General features: G+C 45.7%; 1 protein-coding gene across 10 annotated transcripts in view; it reads right to left on the bottom strand.

The window, feature by feature from the left end:
* The window catches only part of LOC110488032 (engulfment and cell motility protein 1), a 212,112-nt gene that overhangs the window by 12,948 nt on the left and 173,347 nt on the right, over window positions 1-25,817 (bottom strand). For all 10 annotated transcript variants that reach the window (XM_036970712.2, XM_036970713.2, XM_036970710.2 and 7 more), the window contains 2 exons: window positions 13,157-13,320; window positions 8,029-8,141 (listed from right to left, as the gene is read on the bottom strand). In XM_036970712.2, coding sequence (XP_036826607.1) covers window positions 8,029-8,141; window positions 13,157-13,320 — 277 coding nt within the window. The remainder of the gene's footprint in view (window positions 1-8,028; window positions 8,142-13,156; window positions 13,321-25,817) is intronic.

The raw sequence follows: 25,817 nt of genomic DNA on the forward strand, positions 1-25,817 counted from the left end.
TATATCTAGGCTGGAGATATCTAGGCTGGAGATATCTAGGCTGGAGATATCTAGACTGGAGATATCTAGACTGGAGATATCTAGACTGGAGATATCTAGACTGGAGATATCTAGACTGGAGATATCTAGACTGGAGATACCCAGACTGGAGATACCTAGACTGGAGATACCTAGACTGGAGATATCTAGACTGGAGATATCTAGACTGGAGATATCTAGACTGGAGATATCTACACTGGAGATATCTAGACTGGAGATATCTAGACTGGAGATATCTAGACTGGAGATATCTAGACTGGAGATATCTAGACTGGAGATACCTAGACTGGAGATACCTAGACTGGAGATATATAGACTGGAGATACCTAGACTGGAGATATCTAGACTGGAGATATCTAGACTCCAGACAGAATACTGCTCAGATTGTTGTTATTGTTTCTGTTTCCTCAGCTATTGAGATACAGCTACTCTCCAATTCACTTCAATTCATCATTTATTTCTTAACTACATAATTGACTAAGAAAATATATATTTTTATGATTTTGGATGTACTTTTGGGACACGTGATGCTTGCATACAACATAATGGCCCTTGTACCCATATTGCTTGTAATGACTTATATGTAAACATATATATCTGTATTTTCCACATACAGTAGGAACTGACACTTCCGACAGAGATGGCCGCCTCGCTTCGTGTTCCTAGGAAACTATGCAGTTTTTTTTTTTTTTACGTGTTATTTCTTACATTAGTACCCCAGGTCATCTTAGGTTTCATTACATACAGTCGAGAAGAACTACTGAATATAAGATCAGCGTCAACTCACCATCAGTACGACCAAGAATATGTTTTTCGCGACGCGGATCCTGTGTTCTGCCTTACAAACAGGACAACGGAGTGGATCCCATGCAGCGACCCAAAAAAACGACTCCGAAAAAGAGGGAAACGAGGCGGTCTTCTGGTCAGACTCCGGAGACGGGCACACCGTGCACCACTCCCTAGCATTCTTCTTGCCAATGTCCAGTCTCTTGACAACAAGGTTGATGAAATCTGAGCAAGGGTAGCATTCCAGAGGGACATCAGAGACTGTAACGTTCTTTGCTTCACGGAAACGTGGCTCACTGGAGAGACGCTATCCGAGGCGGTGCAGCCAAAGGGTTTCTCCACGCATCGCGCCGACAGAAACAAACATCTTTCTGGTAAGAAGAGGGGCGGGGGCGTATGCCTTATGGCTAACGTGACATGGTGTGATGAAAGAAACATACAGGAACTCAAATCCTTCTGTTCACCTGATTTAGAATTCCTCACAATCAAATGTAGACCGCATTATCTACCAAGAGAATTTTCTTCGATTATAATCACAGCCGTATATATCCCCCCCCAAGCAGACACATCGATGGCTCTGAACGAACTTTATTTAACTCTTTGCAAACTGGAAACCATTTATCCGGAGGCTGCATTCATTGTAGCTGGGGATTTTAACAAGGCTAATCTGAAAACAAGACTCCCTAAATTTTATCAGCATATCGATTGCGCAACCAGGGGTGGAAAGACCTTGGATCATTGTTACTCTAACTTCCGCGACGCATATAAGGCCCTGCCCCGCCCCCCTTTCGGAAAAGCTGACCACGACTCCATTTTGTTGATCCCTGCCTACAGACAGAAACTAAAACAAGAGGCTCCCACGCTGAGGTCTGTCCAACGCTGGTCCGACCAAGCTGACTCCACACTCCAAGACTGCTTCCATCACGTGGACTGGATATGTTTCGTATTGAGTCAGATAACAATATTGACGAATACGCTGATTCGGTGTGCAAGTTCATTAGAACGTGCGTTGAAGATGTCGTTCCCATAGCAACGATTAAAACATTTCCTAACCAGAAACCATGGATTGATGGCAGCATTCGCGTGAAACTGAAAGCGCGAACCACTGCTTTTAATCAGGGCAAGGTGTCTGGTAACATGACCGAATACAAACAGTGCAGCTATTCCCTCCGCAAGGCTATCAAACAAGCTAAGCGTCAGTACAGAGACAAAGTAGAATCTCAATTCAACGGCTCAGACACAAGAGGCATGTGGCAGGGTCTACAGTCAATCATGGACTACAGGAAGAAATCCAGCCCAGTCACGGACCAGGATGTCTTGCTCCCAGGCAGACTAAATAACTGTTTTGCCCGCTTTGAGGACAATACAGTGCCACTGACACGGCCTGCAACGAAAACATGCGGTCTCTCCTTCACTGCAGCCGATGTGAGTAAGACATTTAAACGTGTTAACCCTCGCAAGGCTGCAGGCCCAGACGGCATCCCCAGCCGCGCCCTCAGAGCATGCGCAGACCAGCTGGCCGGTGTGTTTACGGACATATTCAATCAATCCCTATACCAGTCTGCTGTTCCCACATGCTTCAAGAGGGCCACCATTGTTCCTGTTCCCAAGAAAGCTAAGGTAACTGAGCTAAATGACTTCCGTCATCATGAAGTGCTTTGAGAGACTAGTCAAGGACCATATCACCTCCACCCTACCTGATACCCTAGACCCACTCCAATTTGCTTACCGCCCAAATAGGTCCACAGACGATGCAATCTCAACCACACTGCACACTGCCCTAACCCATCTGGTCAAGAGGAATACCTATGTGAGAATGCTGTTCATTGACTACAGCTCGGCATTCAACACCATAGTACCCTCCAAGCTCGTCATCAAGCTCGAGACCCTGGGTCTCGACCCCGCCCTGTGCAACTGGGTACTGGACTTCCTGACGGGCCGCCCCCAGGTGGTGAGGGTAGGCAACAACATCTCCTCCCCGCTGATCCTCAACACTGGGGCCCCACAAGGGTGCGCTCTGAGCCCTCTCCTGTACTCCCTGTTCACCCACGACTGCGTGGCTACGCACGCCTCCAACTCAATCATCAATTTTGCGGACGACACAACAGTGGTAGGCTTGATTACCAACAACGACGAGACGGCCTACAGGGAGGAGGTGAGGGCCCTCGGAGTGTGGTGTCAGGAAAATAACCTCACACTCAACGTCAACAAAACTAAGGAGATGATTGTGGACTTCAGGAAACAGCAGAGGGAACACCCCTCTATCCACATCGATGGAACAGTAGTGGAGAGGGTAGCAAGTTTTAAGTTCCTCGGCATACACATCACAGACAAACTGAATTGGTCCACTCACACAGACAGCATTGTGAAGAAGGCGCAGCAGCGCCTCTTCAACCTCAGGAGGCTGAAGAAATTCGGCTTGTCACCAAAAGCACTCACAAACTTCTACAGATGCACAATCGAGAGCATCCTGGCGGGCTGTATCACCGCATGGTACGGCAACTGCTCCTCCCTCAACCGTAAGGCTCTCCAGAGGGTAGTGAGGTCTGCACAACGCATCACCGGGGGCAAACTACCTGCCCTCCAGGACACCTACACCACCCGATGTTACAGGAAGGCCATAAAGATCATCAAGGACATCAACCACCCGAGCCACTGCCTGTTCACCCCGCTATCATCCAGAAGGCGAGGTCAGTACAGGTGCATCAAAGCTGGGACCGAGAGACTGAAAAACAGCTTCTATCTCAAGGCCATCAGACTGTTTAACAGCCACCACTAACATTGAGTGGCTGCTGCCAACACACTGACACTGACTCAACTCCAGCCACTTTAATAATGGGAATTGATGGGAAATTATGTAAATATATCACTAGCCACTTTAAACAATGCTACCTTATATAATGTTACTTACCCTACATTATTCATCTCATATGCATACGTATATACTGTACTCTATATCATCAACTGTATCCTTATGTAATACATGTATCACTAGCCACTTTAACTATGCCACTTTGTTTACATTCTCATCTCATATGTATATACTGTACTCGATACCATCTACTGTATCTTGCCTATGCTGCTCTGTACCATCACTCATTCATATATCCTTATGTACATATTCTTTATCCCCTTACACTGTGTACAAGACAGTAGTTTTGGAATTGTTAGTTAGATTACTTGTTGGTTATTACTGCATTGTCGGAACTAGAAGCACAAGCATTTCGCTACACTCGCATTAACATCTGCTAACCATGTGTATGTGACAAATACATTTTGATTTGATTTGATCTGTACTTGAAAGACAGGGGCCCCAGACTGATGCTGTTTGTCAGCTACAGGGCCTTCAGAAAGTATTCACACCCCTTGACTTACAGTGCCTTGCGAAAGTATTCGGCCCCATTGAACTTTGCAACCTTTTGCCACATTTCAGGCTTCAAACATAAAGATATAAAACTGTATTTGTTGTGAAGAATCAACAACAAGTGGGACACAATCATGAAGTGGAACGATATTTATTGGATATTTCAAACTTTTTTAACAAATCAAAAACTGAAAAATTGGGCGAGCAAAATTATTCAGCCCCTTTACTTTCAGTGCAGCAAACTCTCTCCAGAAGTTCAGTGAGGATCTCTGAATGATCCAATGTTGACCTAAATGACTAATGATGATAAATACAATCCACCTGTGTGTAATCAAGTCTCCGTGAAAAAATGCGCCTGCACTGTGATAGTCTCAGAGGTCCGTTAAAAGCGCAGAGAGCATCATGAAGAACAAGGAACACACCAGGCAGGTCCGAGATACTGTTGTGAAGAAGTTTAAAGCTGGATTTGGATACAAAAAGATTTCCCAAGCTTTAAACATCCCAAGGAGCACTGTGCAAGCGATAATATTGAAATGGAAGGAGTATCAGACCACTGCAAATCTACCATGACCTGGCCGTCCCTCTAAACTTTCAGCTCATACAAGGAGAAGACTGATCAGAGATGCAGCCAAGAGGCCCATGATCACTCTGGATGAACTGCAGAGATCTACAGCTGAGGTGGGAGACTCTGTCCATAGGACAACAATCAGTCGTATATTGCACAAATCTGGCCTTTATGGAAGAGTGGCAAGAAGAAAGCCATTTCTTAAAGATATCCATAAAAAGTGTCGTTTAAAGTTTGCCACAAGCCACCCGGGAGACACACCAAACATGTGTAAGAAGGTGCTCTGGTCAGATGAAACCAAAATTGAACTTTTTGGCAACAATGCAAAACGTTATGTTTGGCGTAAAAGCAACACAGCTCATCACCCTGAACACACCATCCCCACTGTCAAACATGGTGGTGGCAGCATCATGGTTTGGGCCTGCTTTTCTTCAGCAGGGACAGGGAAGATGGTTCAAATTGATGGGAAGATGGATGGAGCCAAATACAGGACCATTCTGGAAGAAAACCTGATGGAGTCTGCAAAAGACCTGAGACTGGGACGGAGATTTGTCTTCCAACAAGACAATGATCCAAAACATAAAGCAAAATCTACAATGGAATGGTTCAAAAATAAACATATCCAGGTGTTAGAATGGCCAAGTCAAAGTCCAGACCTGAATCCAATCGAGAATCTGTGGAAAGAACTGAAAACTGCTGTTCACAAATGCTCTCCATCCAACCTCACTGAGCTCGAGCTGTTTTGCAAGGAGGAATGGGAAAAAATGTCAGTCTCTCGATGTGCAAAACTGATAGAGACATACCCCAAGCGACTTACAGCTGTAATCGCAGCAAAAGGTGGCGCTACAAAGTATTAACTTAAGGGGGCTGAATAATTTTGCACGCCCAATTTTTCAGTTTTTGATTTGTTAAAAAAAGTTTGAAATATCCAATAAATGTCATTCCACTTCATGATTGTGTCCCACTTGTTGTTGATTCTTCACAAAAATGTGGCCTGAAATGTGGCAAAAGGTCGCAAAGTTCAAGGGGGCCGAATACTTTCGCAAGGCACTGTATTAAACATTTTGTTGTGTTAGAGCAATGAATTCAAAATGGATTAAATAGATTTTTTCAGAAATATCTAATTTACATAAGTATTCACACCCCCATGTCAATACATTGTTAGAATCACCTTTGGCAATGATTACAGCTGTGAGTTTTTCAGTGACACAAATCTCAATTTATTCCATTTTAAATTCAGGCTGTAACACAACAAAATGTGGAAAAAGTCAAGGGGTGTGAATACTTTCTGAAGGCCCTGTAGATACTCAGCTTTTAGAGACTCTCTAATACTATCCCTGCCTCACACTTAGCGATTTGTATACGTATATTGTATGTGGAAATATGATTTGAGAGGAGTCCTTTAGGAATGAAGCACTTAGAAAGTGCCGGGTGGAGGTGTGGATCTGCAGTTATACTAATTATTCAGTTGTGTTCACTACAGTGTGGTGGCAGACAGCCAACAGCCCACAGGCCCTGGGCTGGGACGACAGCGCTTCCAGGGCACCTCAACAATACGTAACCTGTGTGTGCATGTGTGTGCGTGCATGAGAGAGAGCGCGAGAGAGACAGAAGCGGTTTATGTCTGTGCAGGGGAGAGACGGAGGAGGACAGGGAGAGACGGAGGAGGACAGGGAGAGACGGAGGAGGACAGAGAGAGACGGAGGAGGACAGAGAGAGACGGAGGAGGACAGAGAGAGACGGAGGAGGACAGAGAGAGACGGAGGAGGACAGAGAGAGACGGAGGAGGACAGAGAGAGACGGAGGAGGACAGAGAGAGACGGAGGAGGACAGAGAGAGACTGAGGAGGACAGGGAGAGACGGAGGAGGACAGAGAGAGACGGAGGAGGACAGAGAGAGACGGAGGAGGACAGAGAGAGACGGAGGAGGACAGAGAGAGACGGAGGAGGACAGAGAGAGACGGAGGAGGACAGAGAGAGACGGAGGAGGACAGAGAGAGACTGAGGAGGACAGGGAGAGACGGAGGAGGACAGAGAGAGACGGAGTCTGGTCTCGGGTGGGAGATTTAATCCTCTCCGGCTGTGAAAGGCACCACATTATAGCGGTGCTAACCGATAAGGCCTCTGTGCTGTGCTCTCCTTTCTCCCTGCTGTGTCCAGGCCTACGCGCCAGCCAGTCAGTCAGTGTGAAAAAGGATATTAGGCTCAATGCTCCCCAAACACTCCACTCTGAAGTGTAAACGCTTCATATGTCCTCCAGCTCCACAGGGAAAGGATGAACAGGCTTCCATTCCACCGCCACAGTTAAATCAAGGACAGGGAGATAGATATGTGCTATGTCCCAAATGGAACTCTATTCCCTGTAAAGTGCACTACTTTTGACCAGGACCAATAGGGCGCTGGTCAAAAGTAGTGTACTATATAGGGAATAGGTTGCCATTTGGGAACACATCCATAAACTAAGCTTCTACTGAAAGGAGGGATTTTGATGTTACTGTTAATAAAAGCTATGTAGAATGTCATGGGACCTGGGACACACGACGCCAACAAACGCCCAGACAAAAGAGGAGTCACTAACAGATAAAACGCCCTACATTTCCCCCAGACATCCGATACATCCGCAGCACTGAAGGAACTGGTTCTATCTGGGTCCAAAGGTTCTGAAGAGTCACAATAACCAACTTCATGTCTATTCCAGAACTCTGAGATGACCGGGGAAGAGCTTCAGAAGCCCGGCCGGGAATTTAATTAGGCCGTTCCTCCATTAGTGAAATCGATTCATGCACTTCAGAGCAATGAGGCTCAGTGGAACTGTAGAGCTGGGGACAGAAACCGTTCCAGACAAAAAGGTAAGGGCCACACAGCTCAGATATTAGCTGCTTTTGGAAGCAGTAGGATGTCTTAGTAAATTCCTGACACTGTTAAACACTGACTACACAAAACATTAAGGACACCTGCTCTTTCCTTGACATAGACTGATCAGGTGAATCCAGGTGAAAGCTATGATCCCTTATTGATGTCACTTGTTACATCCACTTCAATCAGTGTGGATGAAAGGGGGGAGACAGGTTAAAGAAGGATTTTTAAGTCTTGAGACATGGATTGCGCAATTCAATATTAGGAAGGCGTTCTTAATGTTTGGTTTGGCACACACATGTTTGTGTGTGTGTATGTGTGTGTTTTCTTGATTCACAGCGACAGAGCCATTACTGACAGTCCAAGTAAGTTGTGTGTGTGCGTGTGTGTGTGTGTGTGTGTGTGTGTGTCACCCCCACCTTGCCTCCGGCGGCTGCTGATCTTCCTGAAGCAGGTTCCGTCACACAGACGGTTGAGCCTCTGTTGTTTGATCAGCTCCATGATCTCTGGCTGGATCTTCTCCCGCAGCTCCCTACGGACAAGACAGAGAAACAGTCAGTCAGTCACAGAGAGAACAGGAAACAGTCAGTCAGAAACACAGGGACCAGTCAGTCAGTAACACAGGGACCAATCAGTCAGAAACACAGGGACCAGTCAGTCAGTAACACAGATACCAGTCAGTCAGTAACACAGGGACCAGTCAGTCAGTAACACAGATACCAGTCAGTCAGTAACACAGGGACCAGTCAGTCAGTAACACAGATACCAGTCAGTCAGTATCACAGGAACCAGTCAGTCAGAAACAGAAACCAGTCAGTCAGTAACACTGAAACCAGTCAGTCAGTAACACAGAGACCAGTCAGTCAGTAACGCAGGAATCAGTCAGTCAGTAACGCAGGAATCAGTCAGTCAGAAATGCAGGGACCAGTCAGTCAGTAACAGAGACCAGTCAGTCAGTCACACAGAGACCAGTCAGTCAGTCACACAGAGACCAGTCAGTCAGTCACACAGAGAAAACAGAGACCAGTCAGTCAGTCACACAGAGGCCAGTCAGTCAGTGTAACAGAGAAAACAGAGACCAGTCAGTCAGTAAGAGAGAGACCGGTCAGTCAGTAAGAGAGAGACCAGTCAGTCAGTCACACAGAGAAAACAGGAACCTGTCAGTCAGTAACGCAGGAACCAGTCAGTCAGTAACAAAGATACCAGTCAGTCAGTCACACAGAGACCAGTCAGTCAGTCACACAGAGACCAGTCAGTCAGTCACACAGAGACCAGCCAGTCAGTAACACAGAGACCAGTCAGTCACACAGAGACCAGTCAGTCAGTAACACAGAGACCAGTCAGTCAGTGTAACAGAGAAAACAGAGACCAGTCAGTCAGTAAGAGAGACCAGTCAGTCAGTCGCACAGAGACCAGTCAGTCAGTAACACAGGAATCAGTCAGTCAGAAACGCAGGAACATGTCAGATAGTAACAGAGACCAGTCAGTCAGAAACGCAGGGACCAGTCAGTCAGTAACGCATGAACCAGTCAGTTAGTAACAGAGACCAGTCAGTCAGTAAGAGAGAGACCAGTCAGTCAGTCACACAGAGACCAGTCAGTCAGTAAGAGAGAGACCAGTCAGTCAGTGTAACAGGGAAAACAGAGACCAGTCAGTCAGTAAGAGAGAGAGATAGAGACTCACTGGAACAACACACACTGGGTTTTGTCCCAAATGGAACCCTATTCCCTGGTCAAAATAGTGCACTATTTAGGGCAGGGGCAGTCAACTCTTACCCTATGAGGACCGGAGCCTGCTGGTTTTCTGTTCTATCTGATCATTAATTGCACCCACCTATTGTCCCAGGTCTAAATCAGTCCCTGACTAGAGGGGAATCACCCACCTGGTGTCCCAGGTCTAAATCAGTCCCTGACTAGAGGGGAATCCCCCACTTGTTGTCCCAGGTCTACATCAGTCCCTGACTAGAGGGGAATCACCCACCTGGTGTCCCAGGTCTAAATCAGTCCCTGACTAGAGGGGAATCACCCACCTGGTGTCCCAAGTCTAAATCAGTCCCTGACTAGAGGGGAATCACCCACCTGGTGTCCCACGTCTAAATCAGTCCCTGACTAGAGGGGAATCACCCACCTGGTGTCCCAGGTCTAAATCAGTCCCTGACTAGAGGGGAATCACCCACTATCCCAGGTCTAAATTAGTCCCTGACTAGAGGGGAGTCACCCACCTGGTGTCCCAGGTCAAAATCAGTCCCAGGTCTAAAATCAGTCTCAGTCACAGGCTGAGGCAAACTGGAATTAGGCACACTAACCAGACAACCTATTAGAATAGAACTGCACTGTTCAAACTGGAATTAGGCACACTAACCAGACGACCTATTAGAATAGAACTGCACTATTCAAACTGGAATTAGGCACACTAACCAGACAACCTATTAGAATAGAACTGCACTATTCAAACTGGAATTAGGCACACTAACCAGACAACCTATTAGAATAGAACTGCACTATTCAAACTGGAATTAGGCACACTAACCAGACGACCTATTAGAATAGAACTGCACTATTCAAACTGGAATTAGGCACACTAACCAGACGACCTATTAGAATAGAACTGCACTATTCAAACTGGAATTAGGCACACTAACCAGACGACCTATTAGAATAGAACTGCACTATTCAAACTGGAAACATAAACAACTGACTCTGTCCACACACAAAGCATTATGAGTGCTAGGACCACATATGGTGAGGTGGGAAAACATAAGAGGAAAACGCACGCACACACACACACACACACACACACGCACGCACGCATATCCAATCCCCCGGAGCGAGATGCACAGCCCCCTGCAGTGATCTGTCATTTAGCCTAGCATGTAGGTTTCTCTGCATGCTCTTCCTCTGCATATAAAAGCTCTGAACACAGCCCCTAACATCTAGCAAACATGAATTATAAATAAAACCTCCTCTGACTGGGGAAACACGCGGGCCCACATAGTCCATGACTTCCCAGCCAGTCAGGACGCTGCTGTGGAAAAAACAACCTATCAGAGGGCTGCTGTGGAGAGGACTGTCGAATCAGATTTTCTTTCTCATTAGGTCAGGCTCTCTGTGCCTTTCCCTAGCAATTATTTCCACTGGCTCTGTGCTTTCTGATTGTCAGTGGACTACGTCATTACATTGATCTGTAGTTGGATGTTGAGTAGACATACATGTAAGGTTGAAGTTTCCCCTAGGTACAGATCGAGGATCAGCTTCCTCTCCCCAAATCCTAGTTAGGAAAATGCTAAACTGACCCGAGATCAGCATCTAGGGGCAACTTCAGCCTACTCTGATATCTGTCGGTGGGAGGGAACGCTAAGGATTCAGTTACTCCACATAGTGAAATCATCTTTGTCTGTCATCCTGTCTGTGTCTCAGACTTTGTCTGTCGCCCTGTCTGTGTCTCAGACTTTGTCTGTTGCCCTGTCTGTGTCTCAGACTTTGTCTGTTGCCCTGTCTGTGTCTCAGACTTTGTCTGTTGCCCTGTCTGTGTCTCAGACTTTGTCTGTCGCCCTGTCTGTATCTCAGACTTTGTCTGTCGCCCTGTCTGTATCTCAGACTTTGTCTGTCGGCCTGTCTGTATCTCAGACTTTGTCTGTCGGCCTGTCTGTATCTCAGACTTTTGGCACTGCCATTTTATAAATCAGATTCATTGCAGCTCAATCTCATTCACTCTTCACCTCTGAAAAGCACCCAAATGAGCTCTTTCAAAGGCTACATACTGTAGATAAATCTCTGCGATGGCTTGTATCAAATGTTCCTGGACACAGAGTATAGAGTGGCAGGACCCACTGAGATGGGAGTGGAATCCAAATAGAAATGGAAACGTACTTCATTATTGAAGCGTGAAATATTGAACCAAATTATATGGAGGACTCAATAATTAATTATACATTACTTTTCTCCCCTTCTATACAGTTACTGTATTGTAGATTTCATTAGGTAAAGCTGTACATTGAGTGCACTACTTTTGACCTAGGGCCCTATGTAGGAAATCTGGAACCAACCTGGAACCATATGAGACGCATTACACCCTGATGAAGACAGCTTGGCTGTCGAAACGTTGGTAATTAAATGCTTGCATCTGAGCTCCTAGAGTGTGCGGCTCTCTTTTATTTTCAAACCATATGAGATGCAGCCTAACACCTTCTCTCATAAATGTTTCCTCTGCACTAATGAATGTAATATTCATTCTTGTTAAGACCCTGTTTATATGAGCTGGTCTAATTTGAGTGAGTGCCCTTACAGAAGGTAAATGTTACACGGGTCTTTCTTTCCAGCACATTGCAATCCTAAGGTTTGAACAACCCTACGTCCCAAACATCTGACGCTTACCGTCTAAAAGCTAAAACCATTTCCCCTCCCTCATTTCTCCAATAACAATTACCCTTTCACATGATCAATATCAGCTCGATACATGCCACTGTCCGGTTCTTCAGAGACCAAGCTGGCTGCATGAAATTATTTTCAATGCCGCTAGATGCTAAATTCCTTAAAATACAGTGACAGGACAAACAATGTCCTTCATTATTATGACTTTATCCATTAGCAGTTAATGAGTGCTTTAATAGAACTGAACATACACTCTCTCTCGTCAATAAGACCGTAATGGAGGATTCACTCAGAACACCATTTGTAGACAAATTCGATTTTAATGCAGATTTTCAATCCTGAGGGGAACCGAACGCAGGTGTGCTGTGCCAATAGCCAACATTATATGAACAAATGGATAAAGGATGGAAATGAGAGAGGGTGGAGGGACGTTTTATTAAATTAGTATTAACTAACGTGTTTCCTTTCTTCCACAGTCATATTGTCTCTTGTTCCCTTTGTTTTCGTTTGTTTTTGGACTGGGTAAAGGATGGGGCATGAGGACATCCATGTCATGAATATTAGCAGCTATTTCCTTTCTGCCTCAATGTTTTTGTCTTCTTTTAATGAAGGATTGGGGACATCTAGACAGTGATATCACTGACTGCTGTGTCCTTCTCAAGCAGTTCCATCTTTTCCAATTGAGAGGACCATCACGCACGGTAGCCTGGCGGGTAGGATCGAATCCCCGAGCTGACAAGGTAAAAACCTGTTGCTCTGCCTCTGAGAAAGGCAGTTAACCCACTGTTCACCGGGAGCCGATGACGTTGATTAAGGCAGCCCCCCCACACCTCTCTGATTCAGAAGGGTTGGGTTAAATGCGGAAGACACGTTTCAGTATTTATTTAACCTTTATTGAACTAGGCAAGTCAGTTAAGAACAAATTCTTATTTACAATGACGGCCTACCCCGGATGACGCTGGGCCAATTGTGAGCCGCCCTTTGGGACTCCCAATCACGGCTGGTTGTGATACAGCCTGGAATCGAACCAGGGTCTGTAGTGATGCCTCTAGCACTGGGATGAAGTGCCTTAGACCGATGCGCCACTCGGGATGTATTCAGTTGTACAATTGACGAGGTATCCCCCTTTCCCATCCTCTCTCACACACGCACACACACACACACACAGTAGACTCACAGGATGGGGCGGGACTGGAAGTCTTCTTGGTTCATCCTCTCAGACTGGCGTATCTTCAGGATCTCAGTGTAACTCAGGTTCTGCAGGCGACTCTTCAACTGGTCCAGGGAATTAGGCTTCTGTGTCAGCGCTCGCATGATCTGCTCTCTTACCACCTGCATCACCTGGGAGGAGAAGAAAGAGGGGGATTTAGAGGAGTGGAGAGGTGGAAAGACCTTGGATGTCTGGATAGGAGGTAGAGAGAGAAGGAAATCTAGGTTACACATATGGGGCTGGTTTCCCAGATACAGATTTATTTTAGACCTGGTTTAGAAAGCATTCTCAATGGAGGTTCTTAATTAAAATAGATTTTTTGGACTAGGATGAATCTCTGTTTAGGAAACCGTCCCATGATGTGATGGAAAGATGCCATTTTATGAAGGCACTTTGGATGGAATATTTGTATTACTTGCACACAGCTATTAGAATATATATCAAAGATGTCTCAGTGGACATTTTCAGATCACTTTTTGGAGCTCTCAGGCAAACATCCCACCTCAAAACGTATCTGCTCTACAGGATGTTTGCAGAGCTCAGGAGAATAGCAGGAGCGGAGCGGGAGAGACACGATGTGAGAAGGGGAGGAAGTGAATGCCTGCGGCAGAAAGCCAAACGAACAAGCAAATGATCAGCATATCAAAGAACCTGTCAGTCTGGGACGACACAGGCTGCTGTCACGCTCCAAAGGCCTCGTCAGTGTCCCAAAAGGCACCATATTCCATATATAGTGCACTACTTTTGAACAGAGCCCAATGGGCCCTGGTCAAAAGTAGTTCACTACATAGGGATGGCAGCCGCTGTTTGCTCTGACTGTAGGAGCAGTGCGATCAGCGCTCACACAATTAGAGCTCAAATCTTCGAGCGAGCCAGGTACACTAAACATGCACATTTATTAAACAGGAATTTAACAGGAGACAATTGCATCATTGATATCTAGATGACCACAGATCACACCAATAACATGTTCTACTGAATGGAAAGTGTAACATGCTGTTATGACTGTAGAATAAACTCCTCTGTGACCCATGTCGCAGACACCGATCCCTCGCTTCCGGATGAGCTAAACACCTCCTCCGCTTCGAGGAAAAAGTGCTGCCAACACAGACCCCCTCAGCTCAATAGGACTGTTCTCATTCTCTGTGGCTGACGTGAGCACGTCATTTAAGCGTGTTAACCCTAATGAGGTTGCCGGCCCAGACGGAATCCAAGTCACGTCCTCAGAGCATGTGCAGACCAGCTGGCTGGAGTGTTTACGGACATATTCAATCTCCCCATATACCAGTCTGTTGTACCCACTTGCTTCAAGATGTTCACCATTGTTTCTGTACAAGAAAGCGAAGGTAACTGAACTAAATGACTATCGCCCCGTAGCACTCACTTCTGTCATCATGAAGTGCTTTGAGAGGCTAGTTAAGGACCATATAACCTCCACCTTACCCAACACCCTAGACCCACTACAATTCACATACTGCCCCAACAGATTCATGGACAACGCAATCTCCATTAAACTCCACACCGCCCTATCCAACCTGGACAAGAGAAATACCTTTGTAAGAATGCTGGTCGTCAGCTACAGCTCAGTGTTTAACACCATAGTGCACTCCAAGCACATCACTAAGCTCAAGGCCCTGAGTCTAAAGCCCTCCGTGCACAAGTCCTGGACTTCCTGATGGGATGACCCCAAATGGTGAAGGTAGGCAACACCACCTCCGCCACGCTGATCCTCAACACCGGGGCCCCACAGGGGTACGTGCTCAGCCCCCTCATGTACTCCCTGTTCACCCATGACTGTGAAGGAAAATAACTTCTTCCTCAACTAAACGAAGGAGCTGATCATGGACTACAGGAGCTAGTAGCGAGAGCATGCCCCCATCCACATCGACGGGGCCGCAGTGGAGAGTTTACAAAAGTCCTCGGCGTGCACATCACTGACGACCTGAAATGGTCCCTTCACACAGACAGTGTGGTGAAGAAGTCGCAACAACATCAGGAGGCTGAAGAAATTAGTCTTGGCCCCTAAAACCCTCACAAACTTCTACAGATGCACTATTGAGAGCATCCTGTCGGGCTGTATCACCGACTGGTACGGCAACTGCACCGCCCGCATCCTCAGGGATCTCCAGAGGGTGGTGAGGTCTACCCGACTCATTATCGGGAGCACACTGCCTGCCCTTCAGGACAACTACAGCACCCGGTGTCACAGGAAGCCAAAAAGAACATCAATAACCTCAGCCATGGTCACTTCACCCCACTAAAAAGAGGAGACAGTATAGGTGCATCAAAGCTGGGACTAAAAGACAGAAGCTGTTTATCAAACTCCAGGCCATCAGAATGTTAAATAAACACCACTAGCCTGCCTCCACCGAGTACCCTGCCTTGAACTTTGGTCACGGGTACTAGCTGGCTACCACCCTAAAGTCATTGGACTGTTGTTTAACTTGGGTCAAATATTTCAAGTAGCCTTCCTCCTGACAGAGCTGGTGTAACTGAGTCAGGTTTATAGGCCTAGGTATAGGATGGCAACAACAACTGCCCGAGTTACACCAGGAATGCACAATCCCTCCATCAGTCCTCAGACTGTCCGCAAATAGGTTGAGAGAAGCTGGACTGAGGGCTTGCAGGTCTGTTGTAAAGGCAGATCCTTACCAGACATCACCGGCAACAACATCGCCTATGGGCACAAACTCACCGTCGCTGGACCAGACAGGACTGGCAAAAAGTGCTCTTCACTGACCAGTCACGGATTCGCGTTTATCATCAAAGGAATGAGCGTTACAGTCCCATTGAGCACGTCTGGGACCTGTTGGATCGGAGGGTGAGGGCTAGGGCAATTCCCCACAGAAATGCTTCGGGAACATGCAGGTGCCTTGGTGGAAGAGTGGGGTAACATCTCACAGGAAGAACTGGCAAATCTGGTGCAGTACTTGAGGAGGAGATGCACTGCAGTACTTAATGTAGCTGGTGGCCACACCAGATACTGACTGTTACTTTTGATTTTGACCCCCCCCTTTGTTCAGGGACACGTTATTCCATTTCTGTTAGTCACATGTCTGTGGAACTTGTTCAGTTTATGTCTCAGTTGTTGAATCTTGTTATGTTCACACAAATATTTACACATGTTAAGTTTGCTGAAAATAAATGCCGTTAACAGTGAGAGGACGTTTCTTTTTGATGAGTTTACACATGGGGGCTTGAGTCTCTATTCAATCACCAAGTGTGAGGCAGGAACAGTATTAGGGAGTCTCTAAAAGCTGAGTATCTACAGTGTTTTCAGAAAGTATTCACACTCCTTGACTTTTTCCACATTTATTTGTATTACAGCCTGAATTTAAAATTGATTAAAAGTGGGATTTTGCGTCATTGGCCTACACACAATAACCCATAATGTCAAAGTGGAATTTTATTTTTAGAACATTTTACAAATTCATAAAAAATGAAAACCTGGGTCTCCCCAGTGGCACAGTGTTCTAAGGGACTGTATCGCAGTGCACGCTGTGCCACTGGAGATTCTGGGTTTGAGTCCAGGCTCTGTCGCAGCAGGCCGCAACCGGGAGACCCATGGGGTGGCGCACAATTGGCCCAGCGTAGTCCGGCTAAGGGGAGGGTTTGGCCGGCAGGGATATCCTTGTCCCATCACACACTAACGACTCCTGTGGCAGGCCGGGTGCAGTGCACGCTGACACGGTCGCCAGGTGCACCGTGTTTCCTCCAACACATTGGTGCGGCTGGCTTCCAGGTTAAGCGGGCGTAGTGTCAAGAAGCAGTGCGGCTTTGCTGGGTTGTGTTTTGGAAGACGCACAGAGAGCTCCGGAGTTGCAGCGATGAGACAAGACTGTAACTTCAAATTGGATACCACGAAATTGGGGAAAAACAGTGGTAAAAATAAATAAATAAATAAATGAAAAGCTGAAATGTCTTGAGTCAATAATTATTCAACCTCTTTGTTATGGCAATCCTGTACAGAATAAAAATATTCCAAAACATGCATCCTGTTTGCAATAACGCACTAAAGTAAAAACTGCAAAAAAATTAACTTTATGTCCTGACCACAAAGCATTATGTTAGGGGCAAATCAAAACAACACATCACTGAGTACCATATTTTCAAGCATGGTGGTGGCTGCAGCATGTTATGGGTATGCTTGTCATCGGCAAGGACTTTTTAAAATTAAAATAAACGGAAAAGAACTAAGCAAACTAAGCAAAATCCTAGAGGAAAACCTTGTCCAGTCTGCTTTTCAACAGACACTGGGAGACAAATTCAGCTTTCAGCAGGACAATAACCTAAAACACAAGACCAAATATACACTGGAGTTGCTTACCAAGACGAAATGTAATGTTTGAGTGGCCTAGTTGAAGTTTAGACTTATATCGTCTTGAAAATCTATGCCAAGACTTGAAAATGGCTGTCTAACAATGATCAAGAACCAACCTGACAGAGCTTGAATTTGAAAATGAATAATGTGCAAATATTGTACAATCCACGTGTGCAAAGCTCATAGAGATTTTAGATTATTCAAAGTAGCCAACCTTTGCCTTGATGACAACTTTGCACACTCTTGGCATTCTCTCAACCAGCTTCACCTGGAATGCTTTTCCAACAGTCCTGAAGGAGTTCCCACATATGCTAAGCACTTGTTCGCTGTTTTTCCTTCACTCTGCGGTCCAACTCATCCCAAACCATCTCAGGTCGGGCGATTGCGGAGGCCAGGTCATCTGATGCAGCACTGATGTCTTCACGATTATTCTACAATGTAGAAAATACAAAAAATAAAGAAAAAGCCTGGAATCAACCCTGGAATGTGTCCAAACATATATATACACACAGTACCAGTCAAAAGTTTGGACACACCTACTCATTCCAGGGTTTTTCTTTATTTTTACTATATTCTACATTGTAGAATAATAGTGAAGACATAAAAACTATGAAATAACAAATATGGAATCATGTAGTAACCAAAAAAGTGTTAAACCAATCAGAATATATTTGAGATTTTTCAAAGTTGCCACCCTTTGCCTTCATGACAGCTTTGCACACTCTTGGCATTTTCTCAACCAGCTTCATGAGATAGTCAACTGGAATGCATTTCAATTAACAGGTGTGCCTTGTTAAAAGTTCATTTGTGGAATTTCTTTCCTTCTTAATGTGTTTGAGCCAATCAGTTGTGTTGTGACTAAGGTAGGGAAGCCTTCAAATAAAAGAACACCTTCCCTACAGTCAAAAGTTGAGGATGTTCAGTGATGTTTTGGGGTTGCTTTTCTGCCTCTGGCACTGGATGCCTTGAACGTGTGCATGGCATCATGAAACCAGGAGAATACCAAGGCATTTTGGAGCATAATGTCGGACCCAGTGTCAGCAGGACAATGACCTCAAACACACTTCAAAAAGCACCCAGGAATGGTTCAAGACAAAACACTGGACTGTTCTGAAGTGGCCACCAATGAGTCCAGATCTAAATCCCATTGAAAACATGTGGAGAGATCTGAAAACAGCAGTTAGGAGAAGGCACCCTTCTAATCTGGGAGAACTGGAGCAGTTTGACCAAGAGGAGGGGCCAAACTGCCAGTACAGAGGTGCAGGAAGCTTTGCAGTTACTTTGACCAAAGGCTGTGCTACCAAATATTAAGTCTCGGATGACAATCATTTTGTCAATGCCATCTCTGTTAATTTTCTGAAACAAAAACAATAATAATAATAATAATAATAATAATATTAACAGTGAAATAAAGAATTGTGGAGGCAAAATACTTTGGTCAATTTGTACTTATTTTTATGGAAAATTGTGAGTTACTTGAAAAAAGTACAAGGGTGCCAATATTTTTGGCCACGACTGTAAATATACTGAACAAACATATAAACGCAAAATGTAAAGCATTGGTCCCAAAAATATTGGCATTGCTTCATCAGCTGAAATAAAAATAACACATCTCTGGGATTTCCATACTCACAAAAAGCTAATTTCTCAAAAAAATGGTTCACATCCATGTCAGTGAACATTTCTCCCTTTGCCAAGGCCACCTGACAGGTGTGGCATATCAAGAAGCGGATTAAACAGCGTAATCATTACACAGGTGCACCTTGTGCTGGGGACAATAAAAGACCACTCTAAAATGTGCAGTTTTGACACACAACACAATGCCACAGATGTCTCAGGTTCAGGGGGCCTGCCTCCAACATTGTTTTAGAGAATTTGGCAGTATGTCCAACCGGCCTCACAACCGGAGACCACGTGTAACCACGGCAGCACAGGACCTCCACATCCGGCTTCATTACCTGCGGGATTGTCTGAGACCAGCCACTCGGATGCTGATGAAACTGGGTTTGCACAACCGAAGAATATCTGCACAAACTGACAGAAACTGTCTTAGCGAAACGCATCTGCGTGCTCGTTGTCCTCACCAGGGTTTTGACCTGACTGCAGTTTGGCGTCGTAACCGACTTCAGTGGGCAAATGTCTCAAGACTTAAAAATCCTTCTTTAACCAGTCTCCTCCCCTTCATCTACACTGATTGAAGTGGATTTAATAAGTGACATCAATAAGGGATCATAGCTTTCACCTCAATTCACCTGATCAGTCTATGTCAAGGAAAGAGCAGGTGTCCTTAATGTTTTGTGTAGTCAGTGTATATACAGTATATTTACATTCTGCACTCTGACATGGATTAATTGATTTATTTTGGGATTATGTGATTGCTAGGTATTATTACTACACTGGTGCTAGACACAAACATTTCACTGCACCTTCAATAACATCTGCAGATCTGTGTATGTCACCAATAAACTTTGATTTCATTTTGGTGATTTATCACATTAGAAACATACTATAACTGTATAGATTGAAGTGATAGAGGGGACAAGTATGTATATTTAGATGGGTGGGGTGGGTTCCTTCCTTAGTGAATGAAGAGGGTGTTGTAGGTGCTCTCTCTAACAGGCTGATGGTTAATTCAGCTACCCTCTAAATCTCTCTTTAACAGGCTGATAGTTAAATATGTTACCTTCTCTTCCTCTCTCTCTCCTACTAACAGGCTAATGGTTCATTACTGTATGTTACCCTCTCATTCTCTCTCTCTAACAGGCTGATGGTTAATTATGTTACCCTCTCTTCCTCGCTCTCCTACTAACAGGCTGGTGGTTAATTCAGCTACACTCTCATTCTCTCTCTCTAACAGGCTGCTGGTTAATTCTGTTACCCTCTCTTCCTCTCTCTCTCTCCTACTAACAGGCTGATGGTTAATTATGTTACCCTCTCTTCCTCTCTCTCTCCTACTAACAGGCTGATGGTTAATTATGTTACCCTCTCTTCCTCTCTCTCTCCTACTAACAGGCTGATGGTTAATTATGTTACCCTCTCTTCCTCTCCTAACAGAGTCTTAGCACCTCCTCCTGTTAACAGGATCATCAATAAAGTCCAAACAAGTCTTCCCACGACATGTCAACACTGCAGTAATGAAGAATGATCCACACAAAGAGGGAGAAAAAGAGAGAGAAGAGAGCCAGGGGAAGGATTTACAGTGTGTGTCTCTGTGTGTGTGTCTGTCTGTCTTTCTTTCTGGGTGTGTGTGTGTGTCTGTCTGTCTTTCTTTCTGGGTGTGTGTGTCTGTCTGTCTGTCTTTCTTTCTGGGTGTGTGTGTCTGTCTGTCTGTCTTTCTTTCTGGGTGTGTGTGTCTGTCTGTCTGTCTTTCTTTCTGGGTGTGTGTGTCTGTCTGTCTGTCTTTCTTTCTGGGTGTGTGTGTCTGTCTGTCTGTCTTTCTTTCTGGGTCTGTCTGTCTGTCTTTCTTTCTGGGTGTGTCTGTCTGTCTTTCTTTCTGGGTGTGTGTGTCTGTCTTTCTTTCTGGGTGTGTGTGTCTGTCTTTCTTTCTGGGTGTGTGTGTCTGTCTTTCTTTCTGGGTGTGTGTGTCTGTCTTTCTTTCTGGGTGTGTGTGTCTGTCTTTCTTTCTGGGTGTGTGTGTCTGTCTTTCTTTCTGGGTGTGTGTGTCTGTCTGTCTTTCTGGGTGTGTGTGTCTGTCTTTCTTTCTGGGTGTGTCTGTCTGTCTGTCTTTCTTTCTGGGTGTGTGTGTCTGTCTGTCTGTCTTTCTTTCTGGGTGTGTCTGTCTGTCTGTCTTTCTGGGTGTGTGTGTCTGTCTTTCTTTCTGGGTGTGTGTGTCTGTCTGTCTTTCTGGGTGTGTGTGTCTGTCTTTCTTTCTGGGTGTGTGTGTCTGTCTGTCTTTCTGGGTGTGTGTGTCTGTCTTTCTTTCTGGGTGTGTGTGTCTGTCTGTCTTTCTGGGTGTGTGTGTCTGTCTGTCTGTCTTTCTTTCTGGGTGTGTGTGTCTGTCTGTCTTTCTGGGTGTGTGTGTCTGTCTGTCTGTCTTTCTTTCTGGGTGTGTGTGTCTGTCTGTCTGTCTTTCTGGGTGTGTGTGTCTGTCTGTCTGTCTGTCTTTCTGGGTGTGTGTGTCTGTCTGTCTGTCTTTCTTTCTGGGTGTGTGTGTCTGTCTGTCTGTCTGTCTTTCTGGGTGTGTGTGTCTGTCTGTCTGTCTTTCTTTCTGGGTGTGTGTGTCTGTCTGTCTGTCTGTCTTTCTGGGCGTGTGTGTCTGTCTTTCTTTCTGGGTGTGTGTGTCTGTCTGTCTGTCTTTCTGGGTGTGTGTGTCTGTCTGTCTGTCTGTCTTTCTTTCTGGGTCTGTCTGTCTGTCTTTCTTTCTGGGTCTGTCTGTCTGTCTTTCTTTCTGGGTCTGTCTGTCTGTCTTTCTTTCTGGGTCTGTCTGTCTGTCTTTCTTTCTGGGTCTGTCTGCCTGCCTGCCTGCCTGCCTGTCTGTCTTTCTTTCTGGGCCTGCCTGCCTGCCTGCCTGCCTTTCTTTCTGGGCCTGCCTGCCTGCCTGCCTGCCTTTCTTTCTGGGCCTGCCTGCCTGCCTGCCTGCCTTTCTTTCTGGGCCTGCCTGCCTGCCTGCCTGCCTTTCTTTCTGGGCCTGCCTGCCTGCCTGCCTGCCTTTCTTTCTGGGCCTGCCTGCCTGCCTGCCTGCCTTTCTTTCTGGGCCTGCCTGCCTGCCTGCCTGCCTTTCTTTCTGGGCCTGCCTGCCTGCCTGCCTGCCTTTCTTTCTGGGCCTGCCTGCCTGCCTGCCTGTCTTTCTTTCTGGGCCTGCCTGCCTGCCTGCCTGCCTTTCTTTCTGGGCCTGCCTGCCTGCCTGCCTGCCTTTCTTTCTGGGCCTGCCTGCCTGCCTGCCTGCCTTTCTTTCTGGGCCTGCCTGCCTGTCTTTCTTTCTGGGCCTGCCTGCCTGTCTTTCTTTCTGGGCCTGCCTGCCTGCCTTTCTTTCTGGGCCTGCCTGCCTGCCTTTCTTTCTGGGCCTGCCTGCCTGCCTTTCTTTCTGGGCCTGCCTGCCTGCCTTTCTTTCTGGGCCTGCCTGCCTGCCTTTCTTTCTGGGCCTGCCTGCCTGCCTGCCTGCCTGCCTGCCTGCCTGCCTGCCTGCCTGCCTGCCTGCCTGCCTGCCTGCCTGCCTGCCTGCCTGCCCGCCCGCCCGCCCGCCCGCCCGCCCGCCCGCCCGCCTGCCTGCCTGCCTGCCTGCCTGCCTGCCTGCCTGCCTGCCTGTCTGTCTGTCTGTCTGCCTGTCTGTCTGTCTGTCTGTCTGTCTGTCTGTCTGTCGGTGTGTGTGTGTTTTGTGCGTGAATAGAGGTGATTATAGTGCAGGACTCTGACCTGAAAAGCTTAGTGATATCTAGTCAGATGAAGACTGAGCCCTCGCCAGAGGCGAGAAATAAAACATGAAGGGAAGTGAAGAGAAGACAGCACAACAGGACCCCAAAACCTCCAAACAAAGGCTTTAACTGTTGTTTTTTGGATAATAGTCTCAAAAAACTAACAGTAGCTCAAAGAGTAAGGAGTGGAAACAGCCCACAATTTGGGCATCCACGCTCGCTGTGAGTAAGTGCTACAAAGAAGAATTAAAGGAATTAACCCATTTATAATTTCAGATTCAATAAACCGCGTGGCATCACCAAACCCCCAACCAAAAAAATCCATTATTTTCCAGTTGATTACACTCTTTAATCCAGATTTATCTTCTGCGATGCAAAGATGTTCTGCCACGGTAATCACAGCACTCTGTGTAAAACTTGGCATAACAATGACCTTGGAAAACAAACAAAAGACAGGGTGGGGGGAAGTAGCCAGATAATAACTGCACTGTCATGTTTTCAGAGAGAGTAGGACTGGGTAGTTATCTGGAGCAGTGAACGTCTCAACTGTTACCACTGTAGCAGCATTATGTAGCCTTTTGCCGTTTTCATGCCTTATATATTCCATTTAGCACAAACGTTTATCCAAAGCGACTTATTCATGCGTGCATACACTTTACGTATGGCTGGCCCGGGGAATTGAACCCAAAACCCAAGCTTTACCAACGGAGCCATTGAGAGCTACAGCCAGTATGTTTGGCTATACTTTCCCCTACCCCCTTCTATTTAGTAGACACCATCCATCCGGGTCATGTTCATTTGGGCATAAAAAAAAAAAAATGGAAAGTACAACCTGAACTTGTCCAATAAGAACACAGATTTTCATAATTTGCTGCAAAGCGTTTTATTACAGTGTCCCTGAACTCTTCCCACATCAAGCTCTGTAATTTATGTTGTTCGTCTCGCCGTACATATTATTGTTCATCCTTGTTCTCCTCAGAGGCCAGATGACCCCTATAAAGCAGAGGGGATTAGAGTGTGTCTGGGGGCTGGGGGATGACACAGCCTCCCTGGCTCTCCCTGGGGACACTCAGAAGCCTGTCACTAATCATGGTGAATGACCCTTTCCCTTCTCACCTAACACCCTACCCACCAACCAGTCTACAGGGGGAGAGAGACAGCCAAAGAGATAATAAAGTGACTTCCCTAAGGCCTTTTTTCATATCCTAGTGGAAGTATTAAACCCCTCTCCTCTACCTTTCAGCCTTCAGGGGAAAGAAACTTGGGATAAAACCTAAATGACTGTTGAATCCCATTCTCTCTCCTCCCTGGAGGAACGCTGCCTATGGTATCCCATGTATGATGGGAGGATACATACGAGACACCAATGTCTCCTGTTTGTTTCCTGAAGAGAAGATTTATGTCCAGGAGGAAGGGGGAGAGACCACCGTCATAAGGACAAATTTACACCTCTCCGTGAGGGCTTTGCCATCTCAGCATTTCCCTCAGGTCTGGGTCTAATTTGATTGGCCTCCTCCAAGACAGGCAGGCAGGCAGAGGGAGGGCTGCATAATGATATATAGGTTTGAATATTCATCCCATTTAATACGAAGCACCTTGACAGAGGTGAACCTGACAGAGTTCAGGGTCCTGTTCATTAGACACAAATGAAAGAAGACTCACTGAATCAGGGAGGAACTACCTGGTCTTGTCCAATCAGAAAGGGTCTGTTTTGTTTTCTATTGCAAAACATTTTTGAAACATTTCTGCCCTAATGAACACAACCCATTTATGAAGATGCACATTATCATTCCCATTCAGACTTAATCCCTCTCTTTCAGTAAAAATGACAATAAAAGAGAGAGAGAAAACAAGTCTTTGCTTTGTAATCTTAGAGTTCAGAAAATGATCAGAAATTAATTTGCATTAAATCAACCACATAACCAACGACTTATCAATCCTGATGAATAGTTGTATATGGCATATGTCTTGCTTAGTTCATTCCCTGTACATTGTTCCTCATCCAACCTCAGTGTTCTAACAAGATGGAGTACTGGGCCTGTATTCATAAAGTGCCTCACAGTAGGATTGCTGATCTAGAATCAGGTCTGTCCTGTCTATGTAATCATATTCATTATAATATAAAAGGCGAAACTGATCCAAGATCAGCACTCCTACTCTGAGATTCTATACGAATATGGGCCTTTATGGCACTTCTGGTTCTTTCAGTGTAAAGGCATAGGAATCGTGCTCAGTGAGGCAGTGTCTCTCTCTCTCTTTCCTCCCCCCAGAGACCTGTTAGTTGTTCCTAGCAGAGAGACTCTCTACTGCCACACCATGTCAATGCATCACGGTGTGTGTGTGTGTCTCTCCAGAGAGATCCTTCCTTACGCTTCAACGAGGTTCTGTTTATTGCTGCATGATGTTGGCATTTTGAGAGGGAGGCATCGTGGATACAATGGTTTTATGTGCTTTACTGTTTCATACACACACACAGATAGACACAGACCCACACAACAGCTTAACACACAGTCTTGACAAAAAGCTCGAGCTAACGTGATGGTACAATGCAATCAGACTGTTGTTTATACAACGTGTCAGAGTTTTCATTACATTTGTCCTAGACTCCCAAAGTAAAATAAACCATTGAATATTCGCATAACTATAGTACATTCATTAATTCCATTAGTGATTTTCTGCTGTACAGTAATAGTATGACACACATGCGTTAGAGGTAAATGAAGGTACAGCAGTCAGGTGATAATGGCAGCTTTTTGCTGTTCTCCAAATAACATTTTAGAGTTTTTAAATTGTATGGAAATGCAGTAAATGAGCTTCAACTTTCTAATCACACAGCTGCTGTAGCTTCACTCACCTCAAACCCTGTCATTTGGCCATACCCTAAGTTCAGCTGAAATGACGCCTCTGTTTGGGACACATCCTTTGTTAGGCAGATGAGGTGAACTCAGGAGAAACA

This window comes from Oncorhynchus mykiss, chromosome 30 (assembly GCF_057628025.1).
Source record: "Oncorhynchus mykiss isolate SJ-2025 chromosome 30, ASM5762802v1, whole genome shotgun sequence".
NCBI lineage: Eukaryota > Metazoa > Chordata > Actinopteri > Salmoniformes > Salmonidae > Oncorhynchus > Oncorhynchus mykiss.